Genomic DNA, 18,506 nt, shown 5'->3' with positions numbered 1-18,506 from the left:
TCATATTTGGTGGTCTTTTATTCCTTTTATAATTTAGATTTCTTTATTTAATTTCTGTAAGTATTAAACCTAGTATTTTATGTCTGATAACTCTTTCAGTATAATATTTTTCTTTCTGCAGTTTCTCTTTGGGTGCTCTTTCAAACCTGCTCGATCATATTTGGTGGTCTTCTATTCCTTTTATAATTTAGATTTCTTTATTTAATTTCTGTAAGTATTAAACCTAGTATTTTATGTCTGATAACTCCAATTTGAAATCCTTAGAGGTCTTATTCTACTATTTTGTTGTTAGTGCTATTAATGTTCTTCTGCTGACTGTTGTTCGTAGTGTATTATTTCTTTAAGACTTTTGTAATTTTAGATTTTGCTCTGTCATTTGGCTCATCTTTACCTTTGGGAATACTGGGGACCTGGTTGAGGTTGTGTTCCTCCAGACAATGGATGTTTTTCTTATGCCAGATTTTCCACAGCATTACCAATCAGGACGACTTTAAATTAATTGCTTGGCTTAGGATTTGCCAGACAAGGCATGTGGTAAAAATTCAAGCACAAATCCATGCATTTGCAGGCTGTAGTTACACATTTTCAAGTTACACTTTTTAAAACCCAGAACATTCACTTTAAGATGGGCAAGTTTCCTTATTGATTTTGCCAGCTGATGGATTTTTTTTCCCTAACCTACCTGTTTACTGACTCACCACCTTTTATCAGAGTCCAAGGTAGTTTAACAGCAACCTGTCTCCCAATAATTTTAAAGGCCTGGGTTCCTGGTATTGCCAGGTGGCATCTCACACTGCCCATAGCATCCTCTCAAACTTCCTGCTCCACGTTTAACCCCTGAGGATTTCCCTTACTTTGTTATAAGCCTAGCAATGCAGTTGTATTCTTTTCCCCTAGCATTTCTTTTGCTTCATGCTAAATGGGTTTCCAGACTGCAGTTTCCTGTGTTACAGGAAGTGGAGGTCCTGTAGGTTTTCATAGTTTTGAACATTTGTTCCTCTGGATGATCTGGTTTTAGAACCCATAGTATCTGGACAGATTTTTGTACCTGGTTCTCTCCATTGGGTTAGGCTCCTGTATCATGTGTATTTTTTTTTGAGTATTTTGGGGGGAGAGAATTTTCATAGATCTGTAGAAGAAAATAATAATAATTTCTAATGTTTCAAATTATAAAAATTAATGGTACTTTTCTGTACAGGTAGTAGAACTGCAAAATAGATTATCTGAAGAATCGAAGAAAGCAGATAAATTAGATTTTGAATATAAGCGGCTAAAAGAAAAAGTTGACAGTCTTCAAAAAGAAAAGGATGTGAGTATATATATTAGGTATTTTGGTTTTGTGCAGTGCTGAGATTAAGAAAATGATATTTAATTCATGTTTTGCCTACATTAATTTCTTCTTCTATTTATAAATTTGAAAATTTGAGATCTTTTTTTTAAATTATAGAAGATTTACATTTGTGTTTCAGAAATAGATCTAAAATAAAAGATTGCTATTTTAATTTCTTTTTTATATATTTAACTTTTCTACCACTGTTGCTTCTTTTCCTTCGTCTTTCTTGTGACTTTCTAGAAATTTATGTAGCTTTTCTGTTTTCTGTATGAAGACACAATTCTTTTTGTTGTTGTTCAGGATATTTTGAAGCTTTTAAAAATATTTTTACTTTGTCGTGACTTATGAATATACATGATTTATGAATATTCCAGCATATTTTGAAGCTTTTTAAAATACTTTTACTTTGTCGTGACTTATGTTGTTTGATCTTTTATGTTTCATGAAAAGAAAGTTATTTACATAATAAGGTACTCGTTAAAGATGGAGTAGGTGGTTTTGTTTCTTAGGATTAACTGGATAGGATCCTGCCTTGCACGTAGTAGATACTCAGTATTGTTAAACAGGAAAAAAATCGTTTCCTTCTGTGATCTTTCTGTAGAAGGTCAAAAGGTGTAACGTGTCCATGTTCACCACTGTCTGTCATTCTGTTAGGTAAGGCAAAGACCACTGATGAGTAAACTCATAAAGCTTGAAGCTAACTTTCCTCATTCTTAATGTCCCTCCAGAGGTTAAGAACAGAAAGGGACTCTCTGAAGGAAACCATCGAAGAGCTTCGTTGTGTTCAGGCTCAAGAAGGGCAGCTCACAACTCAAGGTAACAACATGTCAGTAGCCCAAGCAAGGTTACTCATTTCTGATAGTATCAGGAAAAATATTAGATTCATTTTAAGATGATTGCGCCAAAGACGAGAACTTGAATTCGGTAAAGAGGCCATGAGATTGATACAGATTTTGAACTGTTACCCAGATTTTATGACTGTAGTTACAAGACTGGATTTACTTGCCTACTTTTTAATTTTAATTATATTTAAATGCTTGGGTTTTATTAAATCAAAAGCATAAACATTTGTTAAATCATCTCTGTTAATAATACACCTGAAAAGTTTTTAGTGACCTCTTTAAAAGTGTATCAGACTTTCTAAATCAGGGATTCTTCTCGGCTGAGATGGGAGGTGGGTATCAATTCACTAAGGGACTGAACATCCAAAGTAGAAACCTTCTCCTTCTCACAGGAAAGGAGCAGCACTTAGCTGAGGGTTTACCTTCTACCACTCGAGGGATGCAGGACCTGGTTGCTGACTTACACAGCCTCCCCCTCTGTTCACTCCCACTCCAGCTACCAGCCCTTGGCTCTTCAGTTACCTGAGACTAGAATTTTTCTTCTCCTCTGACTACAGCCTCCTCTTCCCCTCCTCACTCCTTCTACCAAACCTGCTCACCGGCTCCATCCACCTTCAGCCCGCTCTCTAGTCTCTGCTGATCGGCTACTGATCACCGCCTTTTCCAGCTCACCCAGCCTGCATGCCAGCCATTTCAACTGTGTTCTCATCACCACTGTCTTTCCTTATCCCCTTGACTTACTTCAAGCCCTAATTCATTTTATTCTGTACTCCAGATTACCAAGGCCAGCTAAGAAAAATTATGTACCTTTCTGGTTTTTTCCTTTTCTTTTTTGTTTACTGAGGTATAATTGACATATAATATTATACTCTTAGTTTCACATGTACAGTATGATTCGATATTTGTATGTATTGCAAAATGGTCACTGTAGTAAGTCTAGTTAGCTACCATCTGTCCCCATATACAGTTGAAAAACATTTTTTTCTTGTGGTAACTTTTAAGATTTACTCTCTTAGTGACTTCCAAATATACAATACTGTATTATTATGTACACCATGCTCTACATTACATCCACGTGACTTATTGTTTTTATACCTGGAAGTTCGGACCTTTGGATCCCCTTCACCCGTTTAGCCCACCCCTACGCCCCAGCTTTCTTCTCCATAGCGGCTGCACCGATTTACGTTCTCATCAGCTGGGCGCAAGGGCTCCCTGTTCTCCACATGCTCACCAACACTTGTTATTTCTGGTCTCTTTAATAATAGCTGTTCTAACAAGTGTGAGGTGATAGCTCATTGTGGTTTCGATTTGTATTTCCCTGGTGATTAGTGATATTGAGCCTTTTTCATGTACCTGTTGGCTATTTGTGTATCTTCTTTGGGAAAATGTCTATTCAGATCCTTTGCCCATTTTTTAATTGGATTGTTTGGGGTTTTTTGCTATTGAGTTATATGAGTTCTTTATGTATTTTGGAAATTAACCCCTGATCAGATAACTGATTTGCAAATATTTTCTTCCATTCGATAAGTTGCCTTTTCATTTTTTTCATGGTTTCCTGTGCTGTGCAGAAGCTTTTTAGTTTGATGTAGTTCCACTTGTTTATTTTTGCTTTTGAGAAAATTATACATCTTTCTTGACTGTCCTCACCAAAAAACAAATGATTTCTGATCATAATTGGATCCTTGTTGCTAGTCCTTTCACGTATCTCTAGTCAATTCTACATGAGTTTCCCCAAAATTTTGAGAATCTAGCCTTGAACCTTAATGCTTTAATTCTTAGCTCCTGTATCATCAAGAAAAGGGAGGCCATCTTATGTAAGCTTTCACGTGTTTCTTTATTACCTTTAAACCTTATTTGTGTATATATCCTTTTTTTTCTTTTAATATTTATTTATTTGGTTGCACCAGGTCTTAGTGGCAGCAGGCAGGCTCCTTAGTTGTGGCATGCGTGCTCCTTAATTGTGGCATGCAAACTCTTAGTTGTGGCATGCATGTGGCATCTAGTTCCTTGGCCAGGGATCAAACCCAGGCCCCCTGCATTGGGAGCACAGAGTCTTAACCACTGTGCCACCAGGGAAGTCCCTCATGTATATATCCTTGAGCTAGCAGTTTTGCTCTAAAAATTTACCCTATGAACTAAAACATCATCTATAATAGTGAAATTTAGAACCAACATAAAAGTTCAGCAGTATAGGAATGGCATTCTCATTCAACTGTATACTTTAGAGCCATTAAAAAGAATGAAGTATATCTTATATATGCCTGACGTGGAGGGCTGGGTATGTTATATCATTAAGTCAAAAAAGTAGGTGGCACCATTCATGATAAACATTCTTTTTTCAAAAAAATTTTTTAATTGAAGTATGGTTAAATTACAATGTTGTGTTAGTTTCTGGTGGACAGCAAAGTGATTCATTTATACATTTATGTACATTCTCTTTTGTATTCTTTTCCATTATGGTTTATTACAAGATATTGAATGTACTTCCCTGTGCTATACAGCAGGACCTTGTTGTTTATCTGTTTTATACACAGTAGCTTGCATCTGCCAATCCCAAACTCCTAATTTATCACCGCCCCCACTCTCCCCTTTGTTAACCATAAGTTCTTTCTCTAAGTCTGTTTCTGTTTTGTAAATGTCATGATAAACACTCTTAGCAATCTAGGGATAGAAGGAAACTTCTGCAGCCTAGTAAAGGACGTCTATGAAAATCCTACAGCTGACCTCATACTTAATGATGAAAGACTAAAGGCTTTTCCCTAAGATCAGGAACAAGGCAAGGCTGTTCAGTCTTGCCACTTCTATTCAACATGGAGGTTCTAGCCAGTGCAGTCAGGCAAGAAAAAGAAATAAAGGGCATCCGGAAAGGAAAAGAGGATGTAAAAAATCATAGATCTGATAAATGAGTTCAGCAAGGTCTCAATATACAAGATCAGTATACAAATACCAATTATATTTCTATGTACTACTAGTATACAATCTGAAAATGAAATTATAATAGTATGATAAAGAATAAACTGCTTAGAGATAGGTTTAACAAAGAAATGCAAGACTTCTACACTGAAAACTATGAATCATTACTAAGATAAATTAAAGATCTAAATAAATGTAAAGATATTCCACATTCAGGTGTTGGAAAAAGCACTATAGTTAAGACTACAGTTCTCTTCATATTGGTCTAAAGATTCAATGCAATCCCAATCAAATTCTCAGCAGACTTTTTTGTAGAAATTGACAATCTGATTCTATAATTTATATAAAAAAACAAAGGAGCCACTATATAACCAAAAAAAAATCTTAAAAAATAAAAAGTTGGAGAACTTACACATCCTGATTTCAAAAGTTACTATAAAACTACTGTAATTGAACAGCATGAAACTCACATATGGAAAGACATAGAGATCAGTGTAGTATATACCACATTAATAGGATGAAGGGGAAAAAACCACATGATCATCTCAACTGATGCAGAAAAGGCAACTGACAAAATCCAACACCCTTTCATCATAAAAAACTCAATAAAGTAGGAGGAGAACTAGAAAGGAAACTTCTACAACTTGATAAAGGCCATATGAAAACCCCACAGCTAACATCATACACAGTGGTGAAAGACCAAAAGCTTTTCCTGTAAGATCAGGAATAAGACAATGATGCCTGCTACCAGCACTTCTACACTTCTGTTCAATATAGTATAGGATCTTCTAGCCAGAGCAATTAGACAAAGAAAAAAAATCTAAATTGGAAAGGAAGTACTAAAATCATCTCTGTTTGCAGATGACGTGATCTTATATGTTGAAACCCTTTAAAAATTACACATGCACACACACACACAAAAAGCTCTGAGAACTAATAAAATGAATTCAGCAAATTTACAGGATATAAAATCAACCCACAAAAATGCGTTATGTTTCTATACACTAGCAATGAACAATATGAAAAGTAAATTAAGAAAACAATTCCATTTACAATAGGATTAAAAAGAATAAAATACTTGGGAATAAATCTAACCAGGGAGACACTTGTACCTTGAAAACTACAAAACACTGCTGAAAGAAATTAAAGAAAACCTAAATGGGAAGATATCCCATGTTCATTTAACACTTAATATTGTTAAGATGACAGTACTACTGAAAACAATCTACAGGCGGCTTCCGTGGTGGCGCAGTGGTTAAGAATCTGCCTGCCAATGCAGGGGACACGGGTTCGAGCCCTGGTCTGGGAAGATCCCATGTCCCACGGAGCAAGTAAGCCCATGAGCCACAACTACTGAAGCCTGTGCGTCTAGAGCCCATGCTCTGCAACAAGAGAAGCCGCCGAAATGAGAAGCCCGCGCACCACAACCAAGAGTAGCCCCTGCTCACCGCAACTAGAGAAAGCCTGCGCGCAGCAATGAAGACCCAACGCAGCCAAAAATAAATAAATAACATAAATAAACTTATATTAAAAAAAACCCTACAGATTCAGTGCAGTCCTTATCAAAATACCAACAGCATTTTTTGCAGAAATAGAAAAACCCAGACTAAAATTTATATGGAATCTCAAGGGATCCTGAATAGCCAAAACAATCTTGAAAAAAGAAAAAAAAAAATAGCTTGAGTACTCATACTTCCTGATTTCAAAACTTAGTATAAAGTTAGAGTAATCAAAACAGTATGTATAGGTATAAGGACAGATATATAGACCAATGGAGTAGAATAGAGAGCCTAGAAATAAACCCTCACATATGCAATAAATTGATTTTCAACAAGAGTGTCAAGACCACTTAGTGGGGGGAAAGGAAAGTCTTTCAAACAGATTGTGCTGGGAAAACTGTATGTCCACATCCAAAAGCATGAAGTTGGACCCTTACACCATATACAGAAAAGGAACTCAAAATGGATCAGAGACCTAAATGTAAGAGCTAAAGCTATAAATTTTTTTAAAAAACATAGAGGAAAATCATCATGATGTTGGATTTGGCAGTGATTCCTTGGAATTGATACCAAAAGCACAGGCAACAAAAATAATGGGTAAATTGGACTTCATCAAAATTAAAAACTTTTGTGTTTCAAAGAACACTTATCAACACAGTGAAAAGGCAACCCACAAGATGGGAGAAAATATTTGCAAATCATTTATCTGATAGATGATAGATGTCAAGAGTGTATAAAGAACTTCTACAATTCAACAACAACAAAAAGAAACTACAAAAGTCCTTTGCAGTTCACAAAGGACTTGAATAGACATTTCTCCAAAGAAGATATACAAATGACCAGTAAGCACATGAAACAGTGCTCAACATCATTGGTCATTAGAGAAATGCAAAGCAAAACCACAGTGAGATACCACTTACCCATTAGGATGGGTACTATCAAAAGAGAAAAAAAAAGGGAAGTAACAAGTGTTGGTGAGGGTGTGGAGAAGTCGGAGCCCTCTTGCCTTGCTGGTGGGAACGCAAAATGGGTCAGCCACTGCGGAAGAGTTTGGTGGTTCTTTAAAAAGTTACCATATGATCCAGAAATTCCATTCCTAAGTGTATATACAAAAGAATCAAAGCAAGGACTCAGCCACATCCTGGTATACCAGTGTTCATAGCAGCATTATTCACAATAGCCAAAAGGTGGGAACAACCCATGTGTCCATAGACAGATACATGGATAAAGAAAATGTGATATGTATGTATAATGGGATATTATTTGGCCATATAAAGAGATGAAGTTGTGATAAATGGTACAACATAGATGAATATTGAAAACATTATGTTAGGTGAAGTGAGCCAGACGCAAAAGGACACATATTGGTGTGAGGTGTCTAGAATGGGCAAATTCTTTTAGATAGACAGAAATTGGAATTAAAGTTACGAGGAGCTGAGGGAGAAAGTAATGGGGAGTTACTGCTTAATGGTTCCAGAATTTACGGTTTGTTTTTTTTTTAACATCTTTATTGGAGTATAATTGCTTTACAATGGTGTGTTAGTTTCTGTTTTATAACATAGTGAATCAGTTATACATATACCTCTGTTCCCATATCCCTTCCCTCTTGCATCTCCCTCCCTCCCACCCTCCCTATCCCACCCCTGCAGGCGGTCACATAGCACCGAGCTGATCTCCCTGTGCTATGCGGCTGCTTCCCACTAGCTATCTGCCTTACGTTTGGTAGTGTATATATGTCCATGCCACTCTCTCGCTTTGTCACAGCTTACCCTTCCCCCTCCCCATATCCTCAAGTCCATTCTCTAGTAGGTCTGTGTCTTTATTGCTGTCTTACCCCTAGGTTCTTCATGACATTTTTTTTCCTTAGATTCCATATATATGTGTTAGCATATGGTATTTGTCTTTCTCTTTCTGACTTACTTCACTCTGTAGGACAGACTCTAGGTCCATCCACCTCATTACAAATAGCTCAATTTCATTTATTTTTATGGCTGAGTAATATTCCATTGTATATATGTGCCACGTCTTCTTTATCCATTCATCGGATGATGGACACTTAGGTTGTTTCCATCTCCTGGCTATTGTAAATAGAGCTGCAATGAACATTTTGGTACATGACTCTTTTTGAATTATGGTTTTCTCAGGGTATATGCCCAGTAGTGGGATTGCTGGGTCATATGGTAGTTCTATTTGTAGTTTTTTGAGGAACCTCCATACTGTTCTCCATAGTGGCTGTATAGAATTTACATTTTGAGTGATGAAAGAGTTTGGGAATAGATAGTAGTGATGGTTCCACAACATAGTGCCTTAGCGCCAACATGGGACTCAGTGCCACTCAATTGTACACTTAAAAAGTGTTAAAATGATATAATAATAATGTTGTAAGGCAATCATGTAAGGGAACTGTGACATGGTTTTTTACTTGAATTAAAGATTTTAGCTGTTAAAATTAATGCTCAAAGTAGGAGTTCATATAGGAACTAAAGGAGGTAGCTGTGCCCTCTCTTAACCTTGCACCCATGATTGTTTGTTTACAGGGTTAATGCCTCTGGGAAGTCAGGAATCTTCAGATAGTCTGGCAGCAGAGATTGTCACACCTGAAATCAGGTAAGGAGGTGGTGAAGGTCACAGCCACACTGCGCAATATTCTTGGAGAAGACATACTCCTCTGTAACATAGAGGACCAGTTCCTTTTCTTTATCGCTAACACTTTCAACACGAACTCGAGGTTAGATGTCCATGATTTCAGCATGTTAGGGGCTTTCTTCAGCTGTCCCCACAGAGACTTGATTTCTCTCTTTGGGAGGACAGTGTCTCACACATACTCAGTAAACTAATATATCTGTGCTTGGGCATCCTCAGCAGACATTTAGCAGTGAAACCACGTGGCCCAAAGACAAAGGTTATGCTTAGCCATCAGCCTGCAAAATAATTAGTCTTGGGCTTCCCTGGTGGCACAGTGGTTGAGAGTCCGCCTGCCGATGCAGGGGACACGGGTTCATGCCCCGGTCCGGGAAGATCCCACATGCCGCGGAGCGGCTGGGCCCGTGAGCCATGGCCGCTGAGCCTGCGTGTCCGGAGCCTGTGCTCCGCAACGGGAGAGGCCACAACAGTGAGAGGCCCGCGTACAGCAAAAAATAATAATAATAATTAGTCTCTAGATTTATTACTCAAGTACAGGGAATGGTCTGGGAAAGACAGAATGCAGACAGGAGGAAGCATCTCCTCATCTCTACTACTCTTCCCTCAGTAGTACCTTACATTTGTATTTAGTCATAGCATTTTAAATATTCCATTTATTTCAATATATGCCTGGCTTTATGTTTAAGAATGAAAAATTGATAGGTAGCCACTAGCTGTCCATCAGAAGGTGAATGAGTAATCCTGAATACTGCTTTTACCTTGTTTGGGCTAATTTGCCCCCTTTTTAAATTGACACTAGCCTGGATTCTTCATAACATCCTTGGAGGTATTAACGAAAATAATGGTTGTGTAAAAGTTTTATAAACTGTGAAAGTTGCAATAGGCATTGAAATACTTACTGAATAACTGAAGACAATGTTTTTTGTTGTTGGCATTTGTTTAAGAAGGACAGACAAAGGTGTGTAATGGAACCACCAATTCTGGAAGCATCTTGTATACCTTTTACTTTTCTGCCATCTGACATGGTACTTTACTATTGGACCAATAAAGTTTGTTGAATGAATAAATACACTTATTTTTATGACTATTTATAAATAAATGGTTATGTCCAAAAACCAAATTTTAAGGAAGCTTATAGGTAATGCAGTTAGATTTTTAAGTTCTGAGACAAAAGAACAATGATAAAAATTCAACAAATAAAATGGGTTTTATTGAGTATTACTCAATACAAATTAAAATATTCTCCGTGTCTAGAATATGTCTAGAAGAGCTATCAAGAAAATGAAATAGTACAAGGGATGAAATTTCTCAATGTATATCATAGACCATGGGTCAGTATTCTTGATGCATAATGAAATTTGATCTTCCAGCTTGCAAAAATCTGTTAAAAGTGATGATTTTCACTGATGTTAAGGGTGTGGAGAAATTGGAAACCTCATAAGCTAGGAGTAAAAGATTAAAGTGATACAATCTTTTTCAAGTGAGATATAATTGACATATAACTGTGTAACAGCGTTAGGTATGCAACATAATGATTTGCTATGTGTGTATGTTGTGAAATGATTACCGTATTAAGTCTAGTTAATATCCATAACCACACATAATTACCAAAAAAATTTTTTTCTTGTGGTTGTACAACTTTTCTTTTGAGCAGTTTGGCAGAATGTGTATGTTGTCTAAAAAATGTGCCTATCTTTTGACAGAAAAATTACTTTTCTGAGAATTAATTCTGAGGAAATACCCAAGGATATACACAAAAGGATATTTATAAAGCTAATCATTAATAACATGTTAAAGTTCAAAATTGATAATAATCTAAATGCCCAATAATTGGGTGTGAATTAAATAATGATCGTCTATATATTTTAACATGTCATTTAAAATATTAAAGTATAAAATTTAATGCTATGAAAAGATTGTGAAAAGTTAAGTGTAAATAGCAGATACCAATGTAACAGGTACTGTGAGATTCATTTTTACAACTGTTTGCATGTTTGTACGTATGCATAAAGTTAGAAGGCTGTATTTCAGCAGTAATTATTTTGCACTGCAGGGTTATGGAGGGTTTGTATTTTCTTCTCATTTATCTTTTTCACCCTACAATGAGCTTGTTTTACTTTGTAATTGACAAATATGATGAAGTCATTTTTTTCAGTTTACAAAATATATCAAGTTCTGTGTAACTGCTTGAGTTGGGTTACAGATTTGACTCTCATCTTTTCAGTAGCAAAAGTTAAAGTACTTTATAAGGTTTACAGTGTTTACAAAATAAGAGCAGAATGTTTTGTGTGTGTTTGATATTTCGCTTTTGTTTTTTCTTTTTCCATGAGAAGCACAGTTTTTCATAGCATCTGGTATGGATAGTAATATCTTCTTCATGCGGCCCTCTAGAGATGACCCTCTCTAACATAAAGGACTAATTCTATCTTCAAGACGTATATCTTCAATGATATCGTCATGTGAATTAATGTTCAATTATATCATCCCTGCAGTATTCATAGTGGCAAGTTTTGTGTGGCTGTTGCTTTTAGCATCCCTCAGTGTAAGCATGTGGCATCACGCAAAGAGCCCAAAACAATGCAGTCCAGTAACCTGCCTCTGATAATCTGTCTTGTTACAAGACTACAGTTTTACCGTATCTACAGGAATGGATGGACTGCATGTCTTGAAGGCATTCTTCGTTGAATGTTACATCTTGCCACCAAATTATTGGTAATGTAAGAGCATAGCACTAGAGATGATGTTTTGTTGACGAGAACCAAAGAACAAATACATAGGTGCATTCACAGCTTAAATGCTTAAATCATTCACAGCTTAAATGCTTAAATCAGAAAGGAAATAGGATTTTGAAACCTCATTCATTACAAGTCATGCTATATGGGGATTCTGTTATCTTCAGATTGTCCATTCTAAAAAGAAAGTGCTTAAGACCTGAAATATAATGTCTCAGCCAGTTACAACAGGAGCTAAATTCTTTCCAGGTACTTTGTTTTTCATTTCTGCTCTGTGTATTAAATCTATAACAGTGCATAGCTGGATTTTGGTAACTACGTTAATCCGTTTTGCTTCTGCTCTCAGGGAGAAACTTATTCGTCTTCAGCATGAGAATAAGATGTTAAAAATTAACCAAGAGGGTTCAGACAATGAAAAAATCGCCTTATTGCAGAGCCTTCTAGATGATGCCAGCCTACGGAAAAATGAACTGGAGACAGAGAACAGGTAGGAGGCACATGGCAGCAGTTTGGACACAGGTTTTCTCTATTTACCTTGATTTGATTCCCTTAAAGGTTTGAGTTGTGGTTTGAAAAGTGAAAGTGTGTTATTCCATTTCATTTCAAGAGTACTTTTTTCCACTTTTCCACTCATGGGCATATTTGCCCAAAAGTATAGTGTCTCTGTAATAGCATTCCTGTCTTTAGCTCTTCTGGCAAAATGATACCAAAGTCCTACCATTTTCCCTTTTTAATCACTAATTAAAACTAGAGGATTAAAAAAAGTCACGATTTATTCACAGTCTTTCGAGACAATTTTACTTCATAGTCATGCTTATATTAGTAGAGTTTACCCTGTTTTTACAAGCTAATGTTTCAAAGAATTGACTGGTATGAGGAAAACAGTAGGATCCATCATGATTCAATTGATAGGGCTTTTTTTTTTAATCTGTTATTTCTTGTGACTCTGATAGGAAGTCATCCATCTTATGAACAATTCAATTATTTTGAGAATTTAGAATCTGCATATTTAACAAAACATCACTTTTCTGCTTGTAAGTTTTAAGAGTATTGCAGTAGGCAGTTTATCCAAACTACTTTTAAACCAGTAGCTTGCTCTGGCAAGGGCTACTTTTATAATTTATTGTGACAGTCCTCTCATTCTTTTCCTTTTTGGAAATGTTTCTTAAATACCAGACATATGATGTCTTTTCTTTTTCTTAGAGCTGTGATATTCTGTCATTTGTGAGGGATTTGACAATTTTATAAATAGTTTCACAGTTTATGTGATATTACAGATTCTTCGCTTATTCTGCCTGATTGATTTGACATTTCCCAGGTGTGAGTCAGTCTTGAGAGTCAAAATTATTACGATAGTTTTACATATCCTGCCCTTCTTCCTGTAACTTTAATTTTTAAAGCTGCTGAGGGGGAATCAGCAAACAGTGTAAATACCAGGGTGATTATTAGAGCGTAATTAAGCATAAATGTAAGGACACATTTTTATATCAATTCTTTTTTTTTTTTTTTTTTTTTGCAGTACGCGGGCCTCTCACTGCTGCGGCCTCTCCCGTTGCGGAGCACAGGCTCCGGACGCGCAGGCCCAGCGGCCATGGCTCATGGGCCCAGCCGCTCCGCGGCACACGGTATCCTCCTGGACTGGGGCACGAACCCACGTCCCCCGCATTGGCAGGCGGACTCTCAACCACTGCGCCACCAGGGAAGCCCTATATCAATTCTTAGGAGCATAGATAATGAATACTTTTTAAAAATACTTAGAAAAAGTGGAAAAAGAGAAGGAGGAGGAATGGGAATTGTAGAAAACAGCAGGCAATCATGCAGAGCCCATGCTGAGAGCACCTTGAGTTACCCTCTTCATCCTTGGCCTCCACTGTCTTTTAGCATGTTAGTGGGGAGAGCCTTCTCCCAACACTAATTTCTTACCAGTGAATCAACACCTACAACGTTTTCTGTAACACTTTGCCTTGTTTTTCACAGACCTTACAGCTATTACTCTTTCTCCTTCAAAATAGAACAGCTAGCTGTCATTTGTAGAGGACTGCGCATGTGGATGACTGGTTACCTCCTAAATCCCTGTTATTTACAGCTGTGTTTGTTTATTAAATTACAACACTGATGATAGCTTACCTTTAGATTATAGCCATCTGTGGGTATTATGATCTGTAACAGTAATACTAGTAATAAGAGCAGCTAACATTTATTAAACTGCTGTCCCAAACATGTTCCAGTGTTGTTCCAGACATTGTGCTAAGTGTTTTAAACATGTGGTCTTACTTTATTAAAAGTTTTACACATGTAGGAATTTGGGCTGAGACCCAGGCTACCAGACTCCAAAGCCTCTACTTAACCTCTTTCTTGCCAGTTTATCTTCTGCCACATTTATAAAACGTTGTTTCCCCTGTCTTCTCCTCACAGGATGCTTTTTTCTTAAGTGAGTTATATCTTAAGTTTGTTCTTACTGAGTTTAATAAGTGTTTACATTACCTGGTCTGTACCTTAACCTCTTACTCTTTGACACCACTGGGTTAGCACCAAGAAGGCAGAGTTTCAGTTCTAGTTAGTCTCATAACTGTATGACCTTAAATACAATTTGCTCACCACCATGTGTCACCTTAGAAGGAGAGGTTTGTAGTAAACCTCCAAAGTCCTTTCCAGTTAGTTTTCCCAACAAGTTGGTATTTGTTAAAATCTGTAATACCTGTTGACCCTCAAGCAATGTAAGGAGAGGCGTGAGGGGTCGAGAGTGGAGCCGTATTGGCACGGCTTGGGGAGCTCTCTGGAAGCACGTGTGACCTCCTTCCCTTCCCGCTCAGAGTAGGTTGTGATCTCAAGCTCACCCTCTCCCTACACCCCCTTGACAACTATATGTAATTAGACTTGGATTAAAATGTTGATTAACTAAACCCTTGAAGGGGGAGAAAGAAAGTAGAGGCATTTATAGAGTACCTGCTATGTGCACACCCTTTACATATTATCTCACTTAGTTTTCTAAACAACCCCATGAGGTCAGCATTATAATCCTCATTTATTTTGTAGTTGAAATTCTTTAGTATATATTTACATATATTTTTATAGGTTCATACATGTGTGTGTACGTGTATGCTCCATGCTTTAATCGATATGTTAGACTATGTTTTATGACATTTATGATGGCCTCCACCCAGTAACAATATTTTTTGACTGAATAATTTCAAAAATGTCTAAGATGGATAGTTGAAATAGTCTTATAGTTTGATATATTTTTCATATTGCTTCCTGAGAAGATTAAACAAAGTTACAGTTAGCAACGTACTTATGTACCTCTGTTCCATATTGAATATGAGTTTTCAGATAATTCTTTCACTGAGTGAAAAAACAGATTCCTTTGTGTGAAAGACATCAGTTATTATTATAGATTTATTGCCTTTTTACTGTGATTCTCACTAAATTATAGAACCTAGGGGTTTACAGTAAGAATTTCTTGTCACTTGTTGAGTAAAAAAAATTTCTTACTGAACTTCTTGGCTATTTGGCTCCTAAATATTCATTGCCCTGTTTTGTCCTTAATTGGGAGCGATCTGGCTTTTACTCAGGCACTTACTAGCCAGTCCAGTGGGAGCATTTAGGACTTTATCTCTCCTCACCTCTTTACTGCTTTCATTGTGGATCGTGTCCCCGTCCTCAGACTTGTTCTCCGTTTCAGGAACAGCCCTCGCTTGTGTCTCTCCCAGTCCTTGGATTACTGTCCAGGGCGAGGCTACTCTCTCAGCCCTTTGCTTGGTGGTCTGCTGTGGCCCCTCTTGTTCCTCCTCCGAGCCGGTTCACATTCTTTCTGGCCACTGTTACTCATGCTCGTGGCTTCAGTCATTGCCGAACGGTTCTTGGGTCTGGAGGGTCAGCTTAGCCCTCCCGCTGGGCTTCAGGTGCAGGTGTCCAGCTGTTCGACAGGCATCTCTCATCACTTCATTTTCGACAAATACCAAATGAAGTCCTTTGTGCTGCTTTCTCAGCCTGCTCCTCCTGTATTCCCTTGCTCAGTAAATGGTCCTCGGTAGCTCAGACCGGACTCCTAAGTTACTTTTCGCTCCTTGTATTCCTTTGCATTTTCCGTGCACCCGCCTCTACCCGCTTCTGTTTCAGGGGGAGGCGTGATCACTGTGCCGGCCCCGGTGGGGCTTCCCAGACGGTCTCCTCCACTTTCACACCAGCGTGATCTTTCTGAAACGCTGTCTGACCCTTCCACATCGTCCAAGACCTACTGGTCCCCTGAATGTTGCATCCTAATGATCTAGAGAATTTATGGGGATTGAGCTCCAGAATCAGCATTTTTAAAGGCTGGCTGGGCTATTCCCATCCCAACAAAATTTTAGGCCCGATTATAGGATAAATAAAAATACATTTGCATTTCTCAGAGGGGTGTCCCAGCCTCTCCTTTTCCCCTCTGGTTTCATCTCCAGCCTTCCTTCGCCTCATAACTTGGTCTTCAGCCATACAGTTCCTGAACTCTTCGTACCCGCTCCCTCTGTGCGCGCTTTGGACATGCTGAATTCTCGGTCTTGCATCCCCTTTCCACCCTTAACCACATAAGCGTTTTATTTACTGTCTGGTCTCCATTCAAGCGAAGCCCAACTCCTCCACCCAGTTAGGTGCAGTCCTGGCTTCTCTGAGCAGCCGTCACTCCTGTGTGTACCGCTGTGTGCCGTGTTGAAGTGTTGAGCTCATATTTTACTTCTTTACATTTTGTCTCCCCACTAAATTCGAGTGCAAGGGTCTGTTAGCACTGTGCTGAGTGTGGTGCATGGCACTCAGTTTGAATAAACCTACAGTGAAGTGAATTTCAGATAAATATATGTGTATAAATATACCAGCTCAACAAAATGTGTCCACCAGAACACTGCATTGGATGTTATCATAGAAATTTTAAGCAATACAAAAAAACAACCAAAAAAGTGAGCTACTACGAATGTAGCATGAGACTTTTTCTCATTATACTGTTTCTCTAACCAATGTGAAAACCTAAGGCAAAAGGCATAAGTTTAGTCAGAACTTGGAAAATTAATGTACCTTTGATTTCTAGGCTGGTGAATCAAAGACTTCTGGAAGTACAGTCACAAGTCGAAGAATTGCAAAAATCTTTACAGGATCAAGGCTCAAAGGCAGAAGATGTAAGTCTTACTATGTACCAGTGATGGTCCAACAGTTTCATAACGTTAAGAAAAGCTATAACTTTTATTTGATGGTCTGTATCAAAATAATTATAATTATAGTGGTTATAGAAAAGAAACAGTGTTTTCCTTTTACTAACATTCCTTATAAAAAGGACCAGACAGGACTTTATTGTCACTTTCAGATTCACCCTGCTGGGAATTAGAAGTTCACTTGTAGTTATCAGCTAAAGAATTAATTGAAGTTTTATGTTTTACAAGCGCTCACCTCAGTATTCAGAGTATAGGTTTTTGCCTCTGGTCAAAAAAAAAAAAAAAATGCTGATAGAAACTTAACATGTCCAAGTAGCAATGTTTGTTGTAAAATTGATTTTAAGAAAATAGTGCCATTTCTAAAATTCTACCATCTCTAGGTTTATGAAGCCCTCTTTCTCCCCCTGCCCCCCGCCACACACACACACACACACACTCGCACGTGCACACGCACATTCTCACACACACACTCCCCTGCCCCCGCTTGCGCGCACGCGCGCTCTCTCTCTCTCTCAAATAGAAGCGCGCTGCCCTATTTTAAAATCCCCTTAGCACTCTGCCCTTCTGCTCTAGCCCTGCCTGCTTGGCGGGCACTCACCTAGAAAAGAGTAAGTGTGCCGAGGCGGGAACAGGGTCCTCCCCACCGCGCCATGCTCACCGCCCCTCGCAGTGAGCTGCGGCAGCCCGTAGTAGTGAGGCCCTGATGCAGGCGTAAATCAATCATGTTTTGCAGATCCCTTACATTTAATGAGCTGTATACCATAGAGCTGCACCTGTAAAAGGGCTCAAAACCAGTGTGAAGAGGGGATAACAACTGAAGTTTAATCTTTGCTTCAGTCAGGTGGTAACTTTTTTCCTTTTGCCAGAGTAATTGGCTGTGAACTCTGGCTTTTGAGTATAAACCTATTTGGTTGTTTTCATTGTTAGAGTCATTTGGGGCACTCAACGTCAAAACTGTAGACACATCTAGTTCCATCCAGCCTTAGTAACATAAGAGGGTGTAAAAACAAAACAGCATATTACTTAAAACCTGAGAGTGTGAGGTATAAAAAGCTCACTGGTGACCTAATTTTATGAGTTTCTTACGCACCCATCTGGCTTATGTTGGCAGCGTGCTGTCTGAGATGACGGGCTGTAATTTATCCTCTGATGTGGTGGTTGTTTTTCTTAGATCCCCACATTGATTCCCAGTTCCTAAAATTCTCACCAACATTTAAACCACATCATCCCCTTATTAAAATGGAACTAGTTTGAAATCCCATGGTTTACTTTCAAGCATGCCTTTATCCAGAATGCTAAATCACAAGCAAAACCACCTTTCGTGTATGAAAATACTAGTAAAACTAAGAGGGTCTTAGCAGTGAACC

General features: G+C 38.0%; 1 protein-coding gene across 1 annotated transcript in view; it reads left to right on the top strand.

Moving 5' to 3' along the window:
• HOOK3 (hook microtubule tethering protein 3) overlaps positions 1-18,506 on the top strand; it is a gene marked incomplete at its 5' end in the record, with an annotated part of 97,104 nt that overhangs the window by 64,203 nt on the left and 14,395 nt on the right. Inside the window, 5 exons of the mRNA XM_079726530.1 lie at positions 1,199-1,309; positions 2,062-2,149; positions 9,125-9,194; positions 12,309-12,449; positions 17,019-17,106. Coding sequence (XP_079582656.1) covers positions 1,199-1,309; positions 2,062-2,149; positions 9,125-9,194; positions 12,309-12,449; positions 17,019-17,106 — 498 coding nt within the window. The remainder of the gene's footprint in view (positions 1-1,198; positions 1,310-2,061; positions 2,150-9,124; positions 9,195-12,308; positions 12,450-17,018; positions 17,107-18,506) is intronic.

Source organism: Hyperoodon ampullatus (genome assembly GCF_949752795.1).
Source record: "Hyperoodon ampullatus genome assembly, chromosome: 20".
Classification (NCBI taxonomy): domain Eukaryota; kingdom Metazoa; phylum Chordata; class Mammalia; order Artiodactyla; family Ziphiidae; genus Hyperoodon; species Hyperoodon ampullatus.
Note: the sequence above shows the minus strand (reverse complement) of the source record. Positions and strands in the feature narration are given on the sequence as shown.